This window comes from Diadema antillarum, unplaced genomic scaffold, assembly GCF_040938485.1.
Source record: "Diadema antillarum isolate AM-2024a unplaced genomic scaffold, OU_Dant_1.0 seq00000193_RagTag, whole genome shotgun sequence".
NCBI classification, from domain to species: Eukaryota; Metazoa; Echinodermata; class Echinoidea; order Diadematoida; family Diadematidae; genus Diadema; species Diadema antillarum.
This window is the reverse complement of record NW_027271256.1, coordinates 317,600-341,578: the sequence shown is the minus strand read 5'-3', so window position 1 is coordinate 341,578 and position 23,979 is coordinate 317,600. Positions and strand designations below refer to the sequence as shown.

The following is a 23,979-nucleotide window of genomic DNA, read 5'->3' as shown; positions in this document are numbered from 1 at the left end:
GCTATTACGCCAAATTGTTTGCCATGCATGCACGATTATTTTCTCTCGTGTTGTGCCTTTACTGGGGATGAACAAAAAACTGTAAATTGCACTGATACATGTTGTCTAGTGGTAGCTTTGGTTTGTGTGTGTTTTTGTCGACCATCCACACAAAGGGGGACTTGCACACGGAGAGGCCACATGTACAAAAATAAAATCAAAGGTGAGGTGTCAATACTCTGAGCATTGATGATTTTAACAGCATCTCCTCCTTGGCAACAAGCATGAAAATAAGCCCCCTGCAAAAATAGGAGCTTCTACGGTCAACTGTTTACATTATCTACACAGGATGAATGTTTGTCTTTTTGGAGGAAATAAAAGGTACGCCAAAATGCCACAGGTGGGACTATGTCAGTCGTTGCACGATGACAGCATTTAGGAGCTTGGCGTCAGCTATCGTCTGCGCGTCGTCCCCTAGCGTCTTGTTGGGAAACGTTGTCATGAGAACAAAGGACTGACCGGCATACTGGGGTCGCGATCTGGACAGAGTTTTAGTGGTCAAGGAAGCAACACAGGTCATATCAAATCGACTAATTACGACAAAAATAATTTGAAGAACCCATGTCTCTTACTTTTAGCATAAATTTATATCGTGAAATATGAAATGCATCATAACATATTGGAGATCGAACATCCAAGAAAACATGAGCAGTATGTATGTATCAATAGGGAGCTTTAGATTTTAGACGCGCGGACGTTCAAAGGAAAAAAACATGGTCTGAGCGTGCGCAGTAGCGCGCGTAAAGTCAATCTATTTTTAGCTTGCGTCGCCTGAGTTGTTTACTACGCGTACTGGGCTATTTTCACGTCCGCACAGTTTGCGACATAGAGAGCTTCTTCATGCACTGATCATATGGAGGCGCGATTTTATTTTTTATACGTTGCGTCCCAGCGTAATCTAAAGCTACTTTTCCACACGACGCAGGGAGAGGAGAACGTTCAGCGCAAGCGTCGGCTCAAACGTCCGCGCGTCAAAATCTAAAGCTCCCTAATATCTGTACAGCACAGGAAAGTTGGATGGAAAAGTACGGCACACTCCTGTGACTGATGTGATGAGCTGGTGTGTAGATTTTGCTTTTTGCTAAAATTGAATTATTAGTTGCAATGGAAACAGTATTAATTTTTTTCTTTTTTTTTTTCTTTTTTTAGCATTGAGCAGTGTGCTGCCATGTTGACAGTGAACTCTAATTTTTTTGTTTTGTTTTTGATAAGGCAACCTTAGTATGGATGGGGCTAGTACCCTCACTGATAAAGTTGAATGATTAGTTGTAACAGTAACGGTATTTATTTTTTGTTTTGTTTTTCAGCGTCAAGCAGTGTGCTGCCATGTCAACAGTATACATTTATTTCTTTTTATTTTATTTTTTAAAGCATTTTTAGTATGGATTGGGCTGGTACCCTCACTGAATGAGCACTTGTTTTGAGATTTGGTACATATGACCACTGTAATGTTTTTAAAATCATGTCTTTATATTATCATTGTTTGTACAGAGCACTGATATAATCTGTTTTTATAACTATGATTGTAAAACATGTGCAATTTTCAGCCTTTGGCTGCCAGACATGATTTTTAATAAAACCTGTTCAATCCAATTCAATTCTAAGAAAGCTATGAAAAAAAAAATAAAATCTGCACTGGGCAAATTTGAGAGTGGTGACATTTTGAAGAAGACAAAGATGGGACTTGTAATTCTAGAATACAGTGTCAAATTTGAGATAGAGGCTATCTTGGAATGAGAAACAAAGTTGTTTTTTTTTTTAATTATTATCATGTAAGTTCTTTGGATATTACAATTAATCACTATTTCTTAAAGCTTTATGACGTCAGACAGAAGCAGCGAATAAATTGATATGAAAATGATGGCATCCTGTTTAACTCTTCCCAAACTGCAATGTGACTAACAACCAAACAAATCAAAGAAAGGGTTCCCTAAATAAGATGAATTTAGTACTGATTCAAAAGTGAGTGCAGTATTTTGCTAAATTTTTCATGTCAATCTTGCATGCAATCTGAAAAGATATTGCTCAAAGGGAGAAATGAATAAAATATCCTGTTGAAAATGAAAAAAAGTCTTTCAGAGAAGGTCAGTGAAATGTGGTTTCATGTTCAAAGTAACTATTTTAGAAATCATGAAATGGGCGAATAAGTGGTACCATACTCAACACACAGCTGTAGGCCTATATGTAGCATCATACATTATCAGTGCACTCCCGTTATAACGAACACAGATATAACAAAATTCTGGTGACAACAAAGTAAAAATTCAGGCTGCAGCATTATCTGCTCCAGGGTGCTACATAAGCACTTGCCCGATTGCCTGGGGAAAGTGAAATATCAAATTTGGGTAAGTGTTTCTAAATAAGAAAAATGCTTGAACGAACTGCGAAAGCAAAAAGTTTTAGTGCCACTTTTTTTTTTCACTTATTCCCCCCGACAAACTTACAAAGTCAACTGTACAGAAGCCTAACTATACACAGCCTTGTTGCTGTACTACAGAAGTCCTAAAATAATGGCTGTTTAGTGATGCAACACACTTTATATTTCATTTCAGCAACTTTCCAACACTTACGTGAAGAAGCCCCAATGCAATGCAACAGCAAAACTTGATCAGACAAAGTTTGTTACTCCATTGTGTTTTATAAGCTTGTGAATCAGTGTGTACTGTTTATTCAAATCATTGTGTTGTATTGAGCCCTTGACATACACATGATTTTCTATTTCATTTCCTTTTTGGACTTTTTTGGGGGGCAAGTAAAACAATGTTTGAGCAAGTGTTTTGCAGCAAATTTGAAAATCTGCTTGCCCAACTGGGCAAGTGGTAAAATAAACTTATGTAGCACCCTGCGCTCCATGTATTTCTATTTTCTATTTGTTCGGTTATAATGAAATTTCGATATAACGGAGGAAAACTGCCGGTCTTGAGGACTTCGTTATAACAGGAGTCCACTGTATACAAGTGAGCATACTATAAATGCAAGGTTAATATCTTGATGAGGAGACATGCCACTAGTTCAAGCAAAGGATACGAAACGATGAAGCTTCTGATGCTTCCGACGGTGTGCGTGTGGTTGAACTTGCCTACCAACCTGGAAGACAATGGAAAAAGAAGGGAATGTTTAACACCAAGGAAGAGAAGAAGAAAAAGAAGGAGAAGAAGAAGTCAAAAGAAAAATGAAGAATGAGATTAATGAGGAGTATTGTAGGTAATGAAGGTGAAGATGCAGGAGAAGAATATGGAAGAAGAAAAGGAAAGAGAAGAAAAAGAAGAGGAAGAAGAAAAGAAGAATAAAAAAGAAGAACAGCAAGACAAGGAGGAGGAGCAAGAAGATAATGAAGCTGTAAATATAGGAGAAGAGGAAGACAAAGAAAAAGAACATGAAGAAAAAGAAAAGAAGAAAAGGGAGAAGAGAAAAGGAAAAAGAAAAAAGAAGAAAAAAGAGAAAAAACAAGCAAGAAGAAAAGAAGAAGAAAAAAGAAGAAGAAAAGGGTGAAGAGGAGGAGCAAAAAAATACTGAAGATGTAGACACAGGAGGTGAAGAACAACAGGAGTAAAAATGTGAAGATGATAAGGAAGAAGACAAAAGAAAGATAACAAGAGATGAAGAAGGGAAAGAAAGAAGAGAAAGAAACAGAACAGGTTTGAAGTTTTATCAGGTACAATGTAGGAAGAACCTCTGAGCAAACAGAGGAAAAAAGAAAAAACTGCGAGAAACACCAGTGAATAAGAAAAACACTCATACAGCACAAACGTCCAACAAGCAGCTCATTTCCATCCATAGACATATGCTGAAAATCGCCTTTTATTTCCTTGTGATGAAGAAGTATTTCTGTTGTGTCTCAGAGTGTACCTCACTAGCAGGTTACTGCATGCTGTGCCTCGTGCACGCACTGAGTGCGCATATATGCAAACCTCAAATAGTGTATACGCTGAATATTTCGCAGGGTTTTCATTTTCTACGTGCTATTCGCGAAATTAAAGTCACGCGAAAATATTGACTCTGATCCCAATGTGAATGTGACGTACACGTGCACACTTCTGCGTTCAGTACAGGACTCCACAAATGCGAGTTTAACCGCTAGCGAAATCGTCGGGAATTCCAAAAAATTTAGACTCGCAAAATATATGGCGTATACAGTATGCACACCTCAAATATGCACAGTTTGAACTCCCTCGTTTATTGGCCCTATTTGCCAATGACAATCCTTTTCCAAAGGAAAAAAAAAAGGTATCGTGGGTCCTTACAGTTATCGGGTCTAGAACCAATATTTAATCATTTGTTCCTTCTGTAATTATCAACTTTTCCTTCATTCAAATCCGTTCACAACTATTTGAGTTATTTTGCAAAACAGACAGACAAACAACCAACGCTGAAAAAACATAACCCGCTTGGAAGAGGTAATAAGCTAAGGAAGAGCTTTGTTTTTATTCAAACCTGGAGCCATCTGCTAGCCTGAGCTGAACGGTGGTGACGGGTTGTGCAGGGTCGACGTCGACTGAGGTGGGCGTTGTCGTGGACGATGAGGACTGCGAGGTGGAGGACGATCCTGACTGTGAATTTGATCCCCCAGACACAATGGACGGAGCGGGACTACATGCCACACACAAATCATTTATCAAAACGGTAGTTATGTAATCATAATTCTGTGAAGACAATAATAATATTGATAATAATAATAATAATAATAATAATGATAATGATAATAATAATAATAATTGTTTTGGATATAAACTCCAAATTTGATTGTCCAGGAATGGAAATTCATTTTGCCCAATTGATCGTGGGCCCGGCAGCCACTGAGCAGCGCCAGATCGATGTTGCTCTAACCTTTTCAACTGTTGAACGGCAAACAAGGTAGCAGCAACTACAACTACAACTACGGGACTTTTAACGTCTTTTGGTATGACGCGGCCGGGGTTTGAACCCACGACCTCCCAATTGTGAGGGCCGCCGCTCTACTCACTGAGCCAACACATTAATTTATACAACTTCAACATATTTAAAGTTTTCTAACAAAATGACAGAGCAGGTGACTTACCTTTTTCAGAAAGCAGGGGAAATGATATTACCCCTCACATACTTACCTTACTCACATACTCACCTTACTATCAGTAACAAGTAACAGGAATGTGTATATTTCATAAAATAAAAAAGGTTCTGGGAGCTTGAAGGAACACAAGTGTGCCAAAAAGTTTTTATGCAAAACTGGGTTCTCGCTGTGCAATATGCAGGCAACAAGCTCAATTATAGAAAGGATGATCCTTATATAGTTACGATTTGATGTGAAATTGGCTGTGCGTGACTGATGGCAAGATAGAGGGCGAACTCACGTACCTTCCCAGCATGTAGCCATGACCGGTGAAAGCTTTGACTGTCTGCTTCGGCCGGACGTACTCCTCACTACGACGGTCCTCCAGGTCCAAGCTGACCTCTCCTCCTTCAGCCAGCTTTAGTAGTTCGTCTGGAATCTCCCTGCACAACATCCCCAAGAGAGGGGTCAATCTCCATGTTTAAAGGGACTGTACAGTTCTGGTTGAGGTGAGCATTTAGCTTTTAATGTTTTGCCAGATATTCAGAAACCACTCTGTGAGATGTCAAAGAGCATACAATTCTAAGGGGAATCATAAGTTTATTTGATAAAAATCGGTTTTGAAATGACTGACATATCCAAAAGCATGGTAAAACAAAGAGATCCTAATAAAAGTCGTGGCCTGTCGCCTTTTATTATCATCGCTTTTTTTTTATATCTCGGCCATTTGAAAATCAATTTTCATCAAATAAATGTTGAATCCTTCTTGAAATTACATGTTCTTTCATATTTCATACGAGGTTTCTCATTATCTCACTTAGGAATGTTATAACCAGTACTGTACAGTCCCTTCAAGCCTGTAGTAATACTGTACTCGTAGCTCAAAGTCAAAACATGATTCTAACAAGGGCTCAAAACTTCATTTTCCACCATTTGCAATCTGCTTGCAAGACATCGAAAGGGCCTACACAGAAACTTTTCTGGCTGATGTGATTTTCCAGGATAATGGGTTGTTTTCAAGTACAATGTAGTTTGAGATTGAAAGAGTAAAATTATTTCGATCATATGCATACAACTTTTATTCCTGAAGAGCCCTCTTTGTTCAGTAGTGGGTAGGTAGAACATTACATGATGATCAATCGTGCCTTAGCAACAAGTTGTGTTATGAAATCACGGTTTTACTTTGACACACATTTCCCGTCCATATGTGTCCATATCAGAGCAAACCCCAAACGTAATCATCATTGTCATCATCATCATCATCATCAATCATTATCATCATTATCATCACCATTATTATCAATCATCATCATAATCATCGTTGTCATTCCTCCTCCTCCTCATCATCATCATCATTATCATCATCAATCATTTTATTCATCATCATCATCATCATCATCATCATCATCATCATCATCTCTGAGTCAGGCCAGCCTTCCCACTCCATGGTAACCCCACACTCCAGGCTCTTTAACCCTTTATGTGCCAAAGACTCCAATGTGCACAAACTTCACACACACAGACGAATGGGCAGGTAATACATCGTGGCACACAGTGGGTTAAAAGATGAAAAGGAACTCACCCCTTCATGATAGACTTGAGGAAGAGATCATTCTCAGGGGACCGGTAGTCTCTCAGCTCTCCGTCATCGATGCTGAACCCATTCTTCCACATCTTCAGGATGACATGCCTCTGCAAGGATAAGATGTTCATACATCACTCACTCATTTGTAATGAAAATTTTTTTATGCAGGGTGCATCTCCAACACCATGATTTCTCAAGTGCAAAACGTATGATCATGAGCCGTGCCTTAGATACCTTTATCGGAGTGCGGAATCCATAAATGTTTCCTACAATTCTCCTCTCAGCAAATGCTACACCTGTTCACAACCTAACCCACTTGAACCTTCCATCCTAAAATCCTATGGACTGTAGGCACGTTCAAGTATTCTCCTTTAATGGGTGTACTGCACCATGCTATACGCTTGTCAGAGGAGCATTTGAATGCTCCACAACTTTACCATACCATATCAAAAGTGGTCCACTTCCTGATGTGCTCCAAAAGTATATCTTACCATACTGGTAGTTGACATGAGAAGAATGTGAGTAACATGCACAATATCATAATGCAACAAGTTGGTTTCTTTGCTAGGGACACCTGTATGTTGCGTTCCTTTGACAGATACATTAACTACAGCTACAAAACTTGTGACCCTTCTGATTACAGTTAAAAAAAAAAAAATAATAATAATAATGAGGCATGCTTTCTCCACAGAGTTCTCAACAGTATGGTAATGTTTCACTCAGTTTGGCTCACTTTTGACCACTCCAACATGACCTATGGATATAAGCACATTGTCAAAGAGACTGCAAAGGGTTAAAGGGATCTTATTGTTTTGGTTGAGACTTAATTTCAGGTTTTTATAATTTTTTGGTGAGATAATGAGAAACCTCTCATGAAATATGAAAGAGCATGTAATTCCAAGAGGGATTCAATGGTTATTAGGTGATACGCTATCAGCGTATCACCTATTGTAATTGTCAAAATCTCTCTTTATTAGGTGATACGCTTTTAGCGTATCACCTATTGTGTTTGTCAAAATCTTCCTTTCTTTCTTTTTATTCTTCTTTCTTTCTGGCACATTTTGTGTCGTGAATATCTCAACATTGACATGACGGAACAACATGACATTTTCAGTCAACATGTCTCATGACAATATCTAGCCACAATAAGGTTTTCAGGACAGTAACATATCTATGACGTCATCTAGGCGCCATTTTGTGATTTTCGGACCATGTTACATGATCGATCATAACTTCATAACTGAAGGTCATTTCTGTATCATTTTCGGTGGACATTAAGTTCAGGTCACGCTCTATCTTACATTTTAATGCTAATTACCTAGGACATTATTACGCGCGCGTATGTGCACGTGAAACTTTTAAAAGGCTCAAAACAACTTACCAATGGGAAATCTCGAAGTTTCAGACAATTTTAAGCGTTTCGCGCGTTCGCGTCCGTCCGCACATTTTCGCGCTTAGTGCGCGTAAGCAAAATGAAAATGCAAATTTTTTGACAGATTTGGATTCCTGATACATTAAGTAACAATATCCACTGATTTCCGATCAATTTTGACCTATAACAAAGGAATGCGTTGGCATCAAAGTTGAAATTTCGTGTGCGCGTCTATGTGCAAATATAGCGAAAAACATGTCTTTGTTTATTTTGCCATAGCTCTTTAAAACGTCTGGTTACCCTATGTTTTTATTGCATATTACAAAAACATATGAATTGGAAATAACGTTTCAAGTATCAATATCTCCATAAATACATTATGACGTCATCATATCATCATCTGAAATCAAAAACGTGGAATTAATTTTTTTAAGGTACTGTTTCTGACATTCATTTGCTCGTATCTCTGTTGTTTAAGCTCAATATTATCCCAAATTCAGATATGTTGTACTTTGAACATTTGCTTTTCAAGTCCATGTCATGGTTTTGAAATTTGATGACGTCATCATACCTTAAATTGTGATCAAAAGTAAAGACGCAAAATCGGACAAGTTTACGTGTTATGTCTATGGGAGGTGATTTTTTTAGAAACCATGCATTGACTTGACAACGTTTAAGCACCTTTATCTCAGCTGAATTTGCTTCATTTCCTCTCAAACTTAAGTATGTTGTAGCTGTGACAATAAGCTGCAGTAATCATGCATTTTATTCTTTGAAATCTCCTCATCATGTTGACAATTTTGCAGTTTAAAACTGAAAATGAGAATGGAATGCGGACGAAACGATTCCTGATTCATCTTTCACGTACATAAGTTTACGTTCCTCTAATTTTCTCGTCGAGACGCATGGCCGAGTGGTTAGAGGCGTCGTCTCAAAAACGTGAGGTTGCACACGTACGGGTTCGAACCTCACAAGAGCACAAAAGAATATAATTTTTTTTCTACTTTTTTTCTTCAATGGAGTACTACACCTTCGTCCTCGTAGAAATCACGTTCGCATGTAAACACACCTATACGCACACACTCACACAGTATCCCTTTGTTTTACGTTGGAGACTGCATTACTTCGACTGCTGCAAATTTTGCAGGCTGGGCTTTTCAAACTGATCTGGTATATTGTAACAAAATGAAATTTGTTCATATCAATTCAGTAACACAATATAGTCGTGGTTACTTTGTGCTGATTTATACATGTAACAAGCTATACATTGTAAAAAAGGTATTTGAATTGTTCCTTTAAGTCAGTCTTCTGTATTGATGATTATTTGTCAATTAGTGGTTTTTGTGGAGTTTCAGATAGTGATAAAAAGTATGGATGATAAGTGCAGCGATAATTCCTACAGTTAGTTCAAAGTTGTGTTACAGAGGTTTGATACATACATTTAGCAGGGTGTGTGTGTGTATACGTGTGTATACAGGTTGGCCATATGACACATTCTAGACAATTAATTTTAATTAATTAGCAAATGTGATCAGCTATGGAACTGAATATGGTACTAATGTATGATGTTAATGATTCTAATTAAACTGTGACGAGTTTAAAGGGATAGCTTAACTGTGTGTAAAAATAAAGCAATTACAAGGAAATTTTAGGGGAATTTGATAACCATGCCTATAATAATTTCATACAGGTACTAATACCTGCCTCATTTTCTTGTCATCTGTCATCTTGTCAATAGCCAACTTACAACATACGATGAATATGTTTTACATTGAACAACTGTCTTTTAAGTCCATATCAATGTTTTCTAATTTGATGACATCATCATGCTGGAAGTTGTGATTAAAGGCAAGATCCCGAAATCAGCGAAGATTATACATTATGTCTATGGGAGTTGATTTTTTGTATTTTAACCGTGCATTCACTCGATAACGCTCGAGCACCTTTACCTCACTTGATTTAGCTTCCTGAGACAATAAGCTGCAGTAATCATACATGTTATTATTCTTTTTTTTAATCTTCTCACCAGGTTGAGAATTTTGCAGCATAAAACTGAAAATGAGAATGGAAGGTGGACGAAACGATTCCTGAGTCATCTTTCACATATAAGCTTACGTTCCTCATATTTTCTCGTCGAGACGTATGACTGAGAGGTTAAAGGCGACGTCTCAGAGACGTAAGGTTGGACACGTGCGGGTTCGAGCCCCATAAGAGCACGAAACAAAATACTTATCTATTTTACTTTTTTTCTTCATTGGTGTATTACACATTCGTCCATGAAGAAATCACGTTCGTATATAAACGCACCTATACACAGCCACACACCCACACACACAATCACTCTGTTTTGTGTTGGAGACCACATTGCTTAGACTGCTGCAAAATTTTGCAGGCTGGGTTTTTCAAACCGATCATAGTATGTAATGACGACGACAAAGGTGTTGTACTTTGAACAATTGTCTTTCAAGTCCATGTCATTGTTTTGTACTTTGATGACGTCATCACACTGAAAATTGTGATTAAAGGCAAGGTATCAAAACCAGCCGATTATAGGTTGTATGTCTGCGGGACGTATATTTCCCGAGTTGCCAGAAATGGCCTACCGACATCAATCGTTACAAGGCCGCATTTCCATCTAGCAATGCAATACATGTTCACGCGGCCACGTTTGTTGAGTGGTCACCGACTCTTCTCCTGTTATACATTGTTTTTGGGGGGTTTTTTTGTCTTAACATTTTCGTGGATGTCCTGTGCCCGAGTGGTTAGAGAAACGGTTTCGCATGCAGGTTCAATATAACTTCAGGGTGCCTATATCACATTCTTTTCTTTGTCGATCACAGATGACCAACATCTGATGACCCCAAGCGTATCACCTAACTCGTCCTCAGTGTGACGAGTTTTCATATCTCGTTTGATGAAAATTGGTTTTGAAATGGCCGAGATATCATAAACAGAGCAATCCTTATAAAGTGTAGGACCCACATTTTATCACGATCGTTTTGTTTTACTTTGTTTTTGGATGTTTCAGCTATTCCAAACCTGATTTTTATCAAATAAACTTTGAATTCCTCTTAAAATGATATGGTCTGTACTATATCATAAGTGCTTTCTTGGTATCCTGCAAAAAAGTAGAAGCCAAATTTTCATCTCCATCGATACTGTACTATCCCTTTAATCTTACAGGATCCATACCAAGTCCACTGGCAGACTGACCGATGACATGGAAGAAGTTACTGATTCCCACTAAACGCACTGACCTCTTTGGGTCTCGGTCCCGGCATCGTTCCCGCCGTTCCCGGGACCGGGACTGTCGGCTCGACCTGCGACTCGCCCAGTCGGTACCCGGCTCCCCTGAAGGCATAAGATGTGCCTCCGCGGGACGTTGAGGGCGCCGCTCCACTGGCTACCTCTTCAGCACCGTGTCTAATGGTTAGGAGGGACAGTTTGAAATGTGTATTTATTGGATGAAATGCTGTGTCGTATCAGCTTTATCAAGATGAGCAAAAAAGCTACAATGTCACATACACCTAGAACGAGAATGTAACGACTATTGATAGAAACAACTAGAACTATCACTCATTGTGATTAATATACCCCCACCCAAAACTGAGGAAATTAGCTCAACCATGATTTTTTTTTCAACTTTTTAATGAAAAAAAAATTACCAATGCAATGCACTGTCCAACAGTAAGTAAATGTATTGCTCACTGTTAGTCAAATGTCCAACATCTCAAGTCAAGTGCTCAAAAACTGAGTGAGCAAGATAAATAAACTGAAGATTTCTATGGTTTTTATTAAAAATTGTATAACCATGGCGCAACACAATGTTGGATATTAAGAAAAAAATGAAGTTTTGCACAACTATATATCATAGCCATCACATGTGCCAAATTTCAAGCCAAATGCTAACAGGATGAGGGGCTTAGTTGAATTCACAATATTAGTGTATCATTTTCATTCAAAATATACTGTTACCATGGCAACACATTTTCAACACTGACAAAAGAGTTTTTGCACATCTAGGTAATGTAGAGGTAACATGTGCCAAATATGAAGCCAAAATGCTCTAAACATAGAGAGTTAGGATCTATCGAAATGTCTGTATGATTTTTCATTCAAAATGCACTGTTACCATGGCAACACATTGTTCAACAATGATGAAATACAAAGTTTGCATATCTCTGTACTACAATGGTTGCATGTGCCAAATTTCAAGCCAAATGCCCAAAGACTGAGGGAGTTACCTGAATCCACAATATTTTATATTGATTTTCATTCAAACTATGCTGTTACCATGGCAACACAATGATCAACAATGACGAAAGGTTAAGTTTGCACATCTACATACCATAGTGGTCAGGTGTGCCAAATTTCAAGCTAAATGCTCAAAGACTGAGGGAGTTGGCGGAATCCACATGCTTTTTGGTGAAAAAATATTGTTACCATGGCAACGCATTGTTCAACAATAATGACAGATTAAGTTTGAACATCTATATGCTATAGTGGTCACCTGTGCCAAATTTTAAGCCAAATGCTCAAAGACTGAGGGAGTTAACTGAATCCAAAATATTTCTGCATGATTTTCATTCAAAATATACTGTTACCATGGCAACACATTGATCAACAATGACCAAAGACTATGTATGCTCATCTACGTACTATAGTGGTCACATGTGCCAAATTTCAAGCTTAATGCTCAAAGACTGAGGTAGTTACCTGAATTCACAATATTTTTGTATGCATTTTAGTGAAAAGCTGCTGTTACCATGGCAACCCATTGTTCACCACTGACAAAAGATTAAGTTTGCACATCTACACGGCATATGCTGTAGTGGTTGCATGTGCCAAATTTCAAGCCAAATGCTCAAAGAGTGAGGGATTTAACTGAATCCACGATATTTTTGTATGATTTTCATTCAAAATATGCCGTTACCATGGCAACGCATTGATCACGACTGACGAAAGATTACCTTTGCACATCTACGTACTACAGTGGTAATGTGTGCCAAATTCTAGCTAAATGCTTAAAGACTAAAGAAAGTTAGCTGAATCCACAATATTTTTGTATGTTTTTTGGTTAAAAAAAGCTGTTACCATGGCAACGCATTGTTCATCACTGACGAAAGATTAAGTTTGCACATCTATATACTACAGTGGTCATGTGTGCCAAATTTCAAGTCAAATGCTCTAAGACTGAGGGAGTAAACTGAATCCACAATATTTTTGTATGACTTTCATTCAAACTATGCTGTTACCATGGCAACACATAGATTAAAAATGACGAAAGAGTAAGTATGCACATCTACATACAATAGTGGTCACATGTGCCAATTTTTAAGCCTAATGCTTGAAAACTGAAGGAGTTAGGCCAATCCACACATTTTCGTATGATTGGTAAAAAAAAATTCTGTTGCCATGGCAACAGATTCATCACCACACACATCATACGTGTTTTGCACAAATATACATTACATTGATCGTATATCCCAAATTCAAACTGAATTGCTACAAAACTAAGAGATTAGAGCAATCCACAACATTTTGTAAGATATATATGAAAATCTTCCGTTGCCATGGCAACGCATTATGAAATACTCACGAAAAAGGTCCCTTGCACATCTGCCTGTGATAGCGGTCACACATGCCAAATTTGAAGTTGATTGCTCAAAAAATGAGAAAGTTGTTCGATCCACAAGTTTTTATGAAAATATGCCGTTGCCATGGCAACGCATTATGCGATACTAATGAAAAAGGTGTCTTGCACATCTACCTTTGATAGCAGTCACACATGCCAAATTTGGGGTCAACTGCTCAAAAAATGAGAGAGGAGTTCGATCCACAACATTTTGCTAGATTTTTTAAAAATTTGCCGTTGCCATGGCAACTCATTATGCAATACTAATGAAAAAGGTGTCTTGCACATCTCCCTTTGATAGCAGTCACACATGCTAAATTTGGGGATAATTGCTCAAAAAATGAGAGAGTAGTTCGATCCACAAGTTTTTACGAAAATATGCCGTTTCCATGGCAACGCATTATGCGATACTAACGAAAAAGGTGTCTTGCACATCTACCTTTGATAGCGGTCACACATGCCAAATTTGGGGTCAATTGCTCAAAAAATGAGAGAGGAGTTCGACCCACAAGATTTTGCAACGGACCGACCGCCCGACCGACCGACCGACCGACCGACCGACCGACCGACCGGCCACCCGACCTCAGGATGATTCCTATATACCCCCCTACACACTTTGTGTGGGTGGGGGTATAAAAACTTTTGCCAGTTTATGTAACACATACAACTTGGACATTATAATATGACATATCCAATGAATTATCTCTCATGCCAAAACAATACTTGCAACTTGATTCATCTGTAATATTACAGTATCCAAATACATCAGTGAGGCCATTAGTACGAGTTATCCACACAAATTCCCTTAGGAACAGTGTAAAACACCTGTGGCAAAAGTTGAGGGGGTTTGGATTGCTTCAAAGGTACAGATTGTGGGTAATGGGCTTGAATTCAATGCTTAACCCTAAAAGGGCTGGGGGTGGGGGGTTGAATCAACCCCCCTCGACATTTTCCGCGACCATTCTGCCGCGCAAATTTTTTTCACCACGCTGCTCACTGACTTTTGACTTTCAAGTCTCGCACATCTTGACACCATTTTCACGAAAAATCGGACAAACCGTTACGACGCTGCACAACCTTTAATAAACATGCTTGTCAGACCGAAAATGGCTCAAAAACATGATTTTGTGTACAAAGTCTATGCAAATAGTTTTCTCGCCTTATTAAAAAAAGATATGATTAATTTCACTTTCAATGGCTGAAATCAATTGATTTTAGCATAATCATGCTTAAAATAGGTTCTCTAATAAATTTTGTTGAAAAAAAATGGAAAAAAACAACAAAAGGTCGAAAAAACAAAGAAATACACTAGAAATTCATAAAATAGAATACATAAGAAATTCATTTTGATACCAGATTTTTTTGCAAGAACATTGTTAGGAATGGGGTTGAATCAACCCTCCCCCGGCCACAGAACAGGCCAAAAAGCTCGGCCTGGTCAGGGTTAATCAATTACATGAAGTCATTTCTGAAAACTCTGGAGCTTGCTTGATCACTAGGGGTCTTTATAAACCTTTAATAACTTGAAAAGTAGCAATTGTGAAATAAAGCATCACAGAATTTGACAATAATATGCTCATATGCTATGTTCTACAGAAATGAACCACATTTAATTTGCAGGCAATGAATAAAATTGTGAAGGCTGGCACGGTGCAGCTAGGACCTCCCCCCCCCCCCCCCCAATCAGACTGCTGACCACTACTGACCATCAGATTTGCTGGACATAACACACTCACTCTCTAGCTTGTTTGAAAATGTCCTTCACAAGGCCGTCTGATGACCCCTCCTTCTTTTTCTTCTTTGGCCCGACCACCTGCTGACCACTGGGAGGACAAATGACAATGGGAAACAAGAAAATGGGAAAACAAGAGTGGTCACTTTCAACGTCATTACATGGACAGTAGGTTGTGTGTTTAGAAGAACAATACATAAGTAGAATTAAATGATTTCATCAGTTTCTTAATCAAGTATAATTCCCGCCAAAAGTCATCACCTCTAAATCATTTCTCCATTTTTGAACGCAGGACCTCCAAACGAATGTCTTATCTACTTTACCACAGTGCCCCACAGTGTGTCCACTCTTCGGAAATGTCCCCTTTTTTCTTTTCCCTTAAAAAAACAAAACAAAACAAAACAAAACAAAACAGACCCAAACAAAAACAAAAACAGCACAGTGTACAGAGGAACTTACAAGGACATTAATAGCGAGATACTTCATAGACAAGAAGGTAAGTTTGCATGTTCTATCCCTTTCAAATTCTTTTGTCCCGTTGTAACAAAATGCCAAATACACAAAGGTAATTTAAATACTTCACAGCAGCTAATCATAACAAGGTCCCCCTGTTAGAATTTTTCATTGTGCAAACGCACAGAAAAAAAGGACTTTTCCTGAAAAGAGACTATGGGGGCCAGCTCACCTTCCATGGTCTGCCCCTCCAGCATAGAACGCCTGGCCCTCTTCATCACTGTCCGCCTTGGCTGACGTGTAGTCTCCCAATGTGGCTACCCTGGAACTGGAACTACCCCCTCTACTGGGCAAATGAGGAAAATCATATAAAAACTAAATAATATACTGTAAAAGTGGCAAATTTTCACGGAGCTGAAATTTTCACGCATTTCGCGCAACCAGAAACTAGCGTGAAAATATAAGCATGCAAATATTTTTGCTGCCCGTATGTTCCAGTAGTTGATGGTTTGATTCCGCGGAATTAAAAACATGCAAAACTCTTCTTGCCCGGCCAAGCGCGAAAAATTAGTCACACAAAAATATCCACTTTTACTGTAGATTCTGTTTTGTGAGTGTGTTTGTGTATATGTGTATAATACTGATGGATACCAGCTTTGAATAATAAGTAGTAAGAGGATTAACCATCCGACTTCTACTATGGCTATGAATAGCATTTATTACACTACTGCTGCCGCTGTCACTAATAAAACAATGTCTATTACTCCTTTTTTTTTTAATTCTAGATGTTTCTAATACAACCACTGCTACAATCAGCTGTAAAGATCATAACTATATGTGACCGTGCACCTCAAAACGAACATAAAGTCGCACACACTGATTTTGCGGGAGGACTGAAAATAGGTGAAATGGGTCAACCTAGCCGAACTTGACTTTTTCATATTTTCTGAAAGAGCGGGTCTTCTTTTACATTATGCTAAAATTTGGTATCATAAAACGGGCAGGAAAGTGTGTGTTTTTAGCAGTTTATCTCGAACATTTTTGGTAGAATAGTGTGATTAGGTGTGTCTTTAGAATCCCTTTTTCATTTCTGAAAAACTTTGTCCACACTCTTCTCTTTCAACTCTAATAACTTTTGAAAGGATAATGCTGCTTTGAAAATTGGCATTTATTATGGACAGAATGTGTTAATGAGGCATGCTTAATTTCAGTTTAATCTCATAATCCCTTCATTGTTGTTACTCTGGTGGTTTACTTCCTGTTTTTTGTCCCATTCATCGCACAGCCAGCACGGTTTGGTAAAGATTAAGCGCTTGAATAGACACTGTACTTCAGAGCCTCTTTTCTCAGTTCACACTTTTCCTGAGTTTGTGCTTTCTTTCCAATATTTAGATAGGTTAGGAGAGTCCATTTGATTTGAGTTATACATCATTTTAAAGCTTAAAGTCTGCTCTTTCAGAATATGGTCTTAACTAAAAATTCATGTCTGGCGACTTTTTGTTTTTTTGAGGTGCAGGGTCACATACAGTGTATGTTGATGATACTACTACTCCTACCGTACTACTCCTGTTTAATATTATATTTGTACTACTATAACTACTGTATTACTGCTACGGCTACCACCATCACCAGCACTTAAAAGTACATGTGTAATGCAATTACTGATAAATAATGATAACAATGTTTAAGATGCTGATAATGGTGATAAAACTATGACAATAATGCCAGGAAAATTGCCCTGCAAATGACAAGGCAATGGACGATAGTGCTTTAAGTCACATTTCCTCACCTCGCTGAATAACCAGAACCCCTGCTTCCTCCTCCACTCCCTCCACCCGCTCCCCCTCCCCCTGTGGTGGGCAATCTGCCTGGTTCATCCATGGGCACTTCGGCCGATGTTCCAGAGGGGGGATCGGCAGCTGGTGGCACAACATCATCACCATGGGAATCATCATAGAAACTCCCTAGCGCCACCTGCAGAAAAAATAACACAAACACACACACAATATCATATATATGCAAATTTGTAAAATGTAAAAAGGTGCTAGGTGTACACTGAGGTACTTGCAACTTATAAAAACTTCTGGGCCCCATTTCGTAAAACTTATTATCAGTGACAAGTTGGGATAGTTGTTATTTATAAACTACTGAAATCCTTGCATCTGATTGGTTGAGAGCAAATTTGTCACAGAAATGTGGCAGTTGTCATTAATAACAAGTTTTATGAAACGGGACCCTGGTTTACCTGTAGATCTAGCCCACATGCCCACTTGCTAACTGGAAATGAGGTAACTTTAAACCAAATGTCTTTTCGAGAGAGAAATCTCCAGAAGCCTTACTTAACACCGGTTCCCAGAAGGGATTAGTAGTCCACTGCTTACAGAGAACCAAATATATCATATATTGAATGTAGAACTACATGGAATTACTTCGCTCCAAAGACAATAGAATCACTTAGATCTACTGTACATCATTTCCATATACAGTGGAAACTCGATATAACGAGATGGTCGGGACCGAGTCATTTTCCTCGTTATAGCCGATATCTCGTTATATCAGTAGGCATAAAAGAAAGCATAACATAAAGACATTAATTTGCACATGTGGGACTACCCATCATATTTCAATCAATACTGATAACTTGATATTGTGTGTGAGAAAATTACTCACCTTTATGGGTAAGAAGATGTTTTTTGCCAAGGAAATCCAATATCAATAATGTGTTTCTTATTAATTGTAGATGTTTGAATTTGTAAATTTATATAGCTTGCGATTGTATCACGCAAGATCGTCAGTGGATTGGTATGTGGTTATAGTATGGGTGTGTGTTGTATGGAAAGCTTGAATATGGTCTGCACAGTGCTGTGTGTGTATGTGACACATTCTGTATGTACATTATGACTGCGTGTGTGTGAAGATGGGGAATTCCTTACGTAGAAAGCCAATCACAGCATCAGATTGCCTCACACCTGCTAAACGTCATGATGATGTCATGTATACATACATGTATGGCCGTCCCACCACATTTTCTGCATACACAGTGTGCGCGCACACACACACTTACACGTACAACATGCAGTGCTAGCTGGAGTGCACTGAAGAAAACTAATTATGTGTGTACAAGACAGTTTTCGGCGCATCAAGCTTTACAATCTCGGAAGATGATAGCACAGGCGAAGTAAAGCTTTACCGAAGACATTTTGCTTTACCTCACTATAGCCGGTTTGGTTGGCTTTGTTTTTCTTTGTTTGGAAGTCACAAAGTTTATCTCGTTATAGCAGTTATTTCGTTATAGCCGATCTCGCTATAAGAGTAGCATTTTACATAGACTTGTGTGGAGGAACTTTGGGACCGGGAAAATTTCCTCGTTATAACCGATATCTCGTTATAGCAGTGTTTGTTATACCGAGTTTCCCCTGTACTGTAAATTGTAATTACATACATATGTACACTCATACAGGGAGTTGTTCCCTGAACATAGTGCATTATGGTTCTGCTATTAAATACATGGAGATTTGTGAAACACTAAGTGACTATTAGATCTGGGTGAGTTTCAAAGAAGAGTACATTTCATATGAATAGAAATTTTACGAAACTATGACTTGTACTTGTACTTTGAGGGTTTTGAGGTATTTTACTGAGATAGGCTCTAACGTCAATTACCGCTTAGTCGCCACTTGCGTGTATTTCCTGTGCACTTTTGGGTTGGTGAACTAACGATACACAGTGACTGTATTAGTTTGCTGCCCATAGCGCGCCACATTTTTGATATTTCCAGATGTGTTATACACACACTTCATTGTAGAATGCATTGTGCATCATTGGGTTTGGAAAACTTTGTTAAAGGTAGGGAATACCTTTTACAGACCTCCCAAAATGCAGCAAAACATTAAATATGAACCTCAGGGGACTTGTTTAGGCCACTGCTGAGAAATTTGGAAGTCAACAGTTATCTACAATTTGAATAGTGCACAAAACTCAACTGCTCAGTAGTTCTGTGTGTCAGCCACTTTTTTCAGCCTTTTTGTTGCAGTCTTCTGTATTTTTTATCATAAACACAAATCTAAAAGTATAAGAGCTCATGTAATAACATATAGAGTGTGTGGAAAGAATGTACATAGAAATGTTCGTAAGTTTTGATGAACTTTATTCACAAAATATACATGATGGACACACATGCAGTGCATGGGTCTGCAAAGGTAGCCTACATGTAGTGTACTGGAATTTACGGTGAGCCCCGAAAAAAATTCAATTCAAAATCTAACGGTCAATAAAAATGTACAAAATGTTACCTTCCACTTTCAATACTTTATGGGAGTTTCTAAAATGATACTCTCTTCAACATACCACTGTATTTATACAACTCTTCATTTAAGGCATGCAAATGTGATTCCCTACCTTTAATCTGCCACCTGAAATTCATTCATAATCAAAAACATCCTCGCATTAAAAATGGTTTTGTCACCTCTTACACATGGTAAAATACATTTGGACTAGAATCTGTGTTTTTATGGCGGAAAAAGGGGAATTAGGAATGTATTTTGAGAGCGATGAAAAATCCGTCACCCAAGCTGATCTCCGATCGCGGCACGTGTTACATGCGATGTGAATGTCTGGCAACTAAATTACTTTAGGTACAGGTTGTAGTGGCGACTTATCTTCTAATGGTAAATCGGCATTAGAATCTTTACATACAGTACACTGTTGCACGAGATCTACAGTGTACACTCACTACAGACAGTGTTGCATGCTCAGGCAACAATTCCCTGCCTTCTTTGGAAGATGTTACACAGTTACACTCCACCCTCACTGTAAAATTCTTTAATATAAATCTGACGAGTGCTTTCTCCATCTCCCTTGTAAAAAAATAAGTTTATTTTCTGTGAAATTCTGTGTGCATTTCTTCAAAGTATTTAAGACAGCATTTAAGACCATTTAGATCATAAAACATTTTTGAAAGGCCTAGTACATGTATGTAGTAAAGTCAGTAAACTTGCCCCAGTCAGGCAAAATCGTGAAATCGGCCCCATCACAGTGCACGTGCACCTGTGCGTTAGCAAGCAAGTTTACATGTAGGTTAGGGTTAGGTTTAGGTTTAGGTTAGGGTTGTATTAATTCTATTATGTTTAAATTGGCCGTTAAATTAGTCGAGGGACATTAGGAAGTCCTTCCGAGAATAAAATGTTGGAGAACAACGGAAAAAATGGGAGAAAGGGAGGAGGAAAGATGCTATGCTGTGGAAATCGGCCCCGACGCTGTATCAATCTCGTGTAAATGCCGTTTGGTGGGGCTGCATTCACGAGTATTATACCATGGTACTGGGGAAGAAAGCCCCACCGCCGTGCTTATCTACCAATGAACGCCACACAGTGGGCCTGAATTCACGAGTATAAACAGGTGAGCTGCCGTACTAATAGTACGGACACACAGTGGTACGTGGTGGGGCCTTTTTCACGAGTATGCCCCCCAGTACATAATGGTCCCAAACCAGTATTCCCAGTAAAACTAAACACCACTGTCAACGTGACTGTCTTTTGAGTATTGGGCCAGTAACTTTTCAAGAATTACCATAAATTTGGACCTCAGTCTATACGTCTAACAAAGTTAGGACTAAATAAACTGTTAGAAAGATGTCTGACCATGTTACATGTATTATGTAACAAGTGTAACATTTAGTTACAATTGTAGGCCTACCGATGTACAGTGTATAATGAAGATCTAATGTTAGGGTCTAGCGTCAATTACCGTATGGTCGCCACTTGTGCGTAAGTTTTATGCACGTCCGGGCAGGCGAACTAATATCGGCACTGAATTAGTTCGCCGCCCATAGCCTGCCACATATTATTAGCGTGTGTGTTATACATACGCTTCAATGAAGGAGGCATTGTCGGTCACCGCGTTTGAAAATCTCCCTTAATCTGCCACCTGAAATCCATTCTAAATCAAAAACATCCTCGCATTAAAAATGGTTTTATCACCTGTTACATATGGTAAAATATATTTTGATTACAATTATTTGTGTTTTTACGGAGGAAAAAGGTGAATTACAAATGTATTTTGAGAGTGATGAAAATCCGTCGCCCAACCTGATCTCCGATCGCGGCGCGCGTTACATGCGATGTGAATGTCTGGCGACCTTACCGCAGTGGCGACCATACCGTAATAACTGACGTTACTCTAGACTAGGATTTAGGATTAATAGGAAACCCCTAACATTACTGTGTTGTGTTGACTTGGAGTTGTAACCACTACAGTACTGTCAATAGTAATTAGTAACAGCATTAAATTTAGTGAACGTTCACTCGTAACTTTGGATCTCTAATTTTTCATAAATTAATTTCCCGATGCCTGCCTCACCTCGCTCAACTCGGGCTTATTTAGTGCCTATACAACTTCATTATTACAACAAATAGGGCTGGGGCATTGTTGATGGTGGCACCAGGATCCAGAGACTCCAACCCCAAGCACCTTCTGATCGGGAGATTCTCCAGCCCGAAACCCATAGTAAACGGGAGACTCCAAGTTGATGTGTGCGAAGCGCGAAGTTCCTAGGGTTCTAGATGTTCTCTGGTGCTATCTAAGGCTTATTTTTTCAACATACGATAGCAAAACGTAAGAAATCCTTTCCACCGGGAGACACAGAGCCAGGGCGGGAGAAATCAAATCTCAAACGGGAGAACGGGAGATTTTGCAAAGATGGGCTTTCGGCGGGAGATCTCCCGTCGAAAACGGGAGAGTTGGAGTCTCTGAGGATCAGTCGTACGTTTTAGAAGTTTGAAAGAAAAGATCAAAAGGGCATGGGGAAAACCCATATTATTATAAGATACTGCCCCCCCCCCCCCCCCCCCCCCCCACCCCCAAGTCGGTATGATTCACCACTCTGCACTGCCACTGCACTGAGAACTCTCGTGCGCGTGTACACACATAATCTCATGCACAGGGCACGGCGGCACGGCCACGGGTAATGTTCACTAATTCATTTCTTTGGATGATTCAGACGGGGAAAGAGTTTAATGAGCAATCTACCTGTAGTTTCCAGCCCGAAGATTCCAAGAAAAAGGAAGCCCTTTCCCTGTCCGTGCCCGTAACGCCGATAAACTGTGCGATGTACTCATCCTTTTCTGCACTACTGGCGGCTGCCATCTTGATGACAATAAAGTATGACAGGAGATTGTCGCCCTCAACGGTGGCGATCAAGACAATGAATTACTACAAGTAGTACAGTGTTGTACTAGTAACTCGCACAGAACTCTCTGTGGTAACTCGACTGCAGCTTAGCGGACCATTCAGTTTTTCTGTAGTGGGGTGAAATGATGAAAGTCCAGAATGAATAGGGCCTACTCATGCACTGAATGATGAATACCGGTATATTCTATCGATATTCAAATTCGAGGTCAAAATTTCAGAGCTCCCAAACTACAGAATTCCTTACCCTGTATAGTTTGGAAATCCCAAACATTATTAAAATCAAGACTCAAGATGCATTTTTTTTTTCTCATTTAACTGTGCATCCTTATCAAGCATATCAGAAGTTTTGCAGCACAGGAGAATAATAATACACAGGTTTTACCCTTTATTAATTGATTATTATTATTAGTGTTGTTGTTCGTATCATTTTATTATTATTATTATTATTATTATTATTATTATTATTATTATTATTGTTATTATCATTATTATTATTATCATTATTATTATTGTCATTATTATTATCATTATTATTATTATTATTATTATTATTGTTATCTGAGGGGGAAAAGGAGGAAGTTTTAGTGTAGGGCTGTGTTTACGTAATCAATATGCGATTCCACACTATATGTTCAGGGCCAAAGACACTTTTGACGCTTGAAAACAAAACAAAACAAAAATAACATTTTACTTTTGGGCTAAGATATTTTTGTTCAGATTAACTTCAGGGTGCACTGGAATTCACTCTTTCAAGTTCAAGTTCAACTTTGTAAAACATTTTATTTTCCATCTTTTTCATGTTGTATATCACAATATCTCTTTGAGATCCTAACCCTTATAACCATAACAAATTGTATCTGGAAATGAGTTGGTGTGATCATGTCAGCAAACTTAAAGAAACAAACACACACAAATTGGGTCATTTTTTTAGCTCGTTTTATTTCAC

At 38.7% G+C, this 23,979-nt stretch overlaps 1 protein-coding gene across 1 annotated transcript; it reads right to left on the bottom strand.

The window, feature by feature from the left end:
* Positions 1-307: 307 nt before the first annotated feature.
* On the bottom strand, positions 308-22,998 carry LOC139728696 (NSFL1 cofactor p47-like). Its single transcript, XM_071639637.1, has 10 exons — positions 22,872-22,998; positions 17,635-17,819; positions 16,078-16,188; positions 15,397-15,483; positions 11,283-11,448; positions 6,651-6,760; positions 5,374-5,511; positions 4,474-4,629; positions 3,067-3,126; positions 308-518 (listed from the first exon to the last, which is right to left on the bottom strand). Exons 1-10 carry the CDS (start codon positions 22,986-22,988, stop codon positions 386-388), a joined length of 1,263 nt encoding a protein of 420 aa, XP_071495738.1. The 5' UTR covers positions 22,989-22,998; the 3' UTR covers positions 308-385.
* Positions 22,999-23,979: the final 981 nt, after the last annotated feature.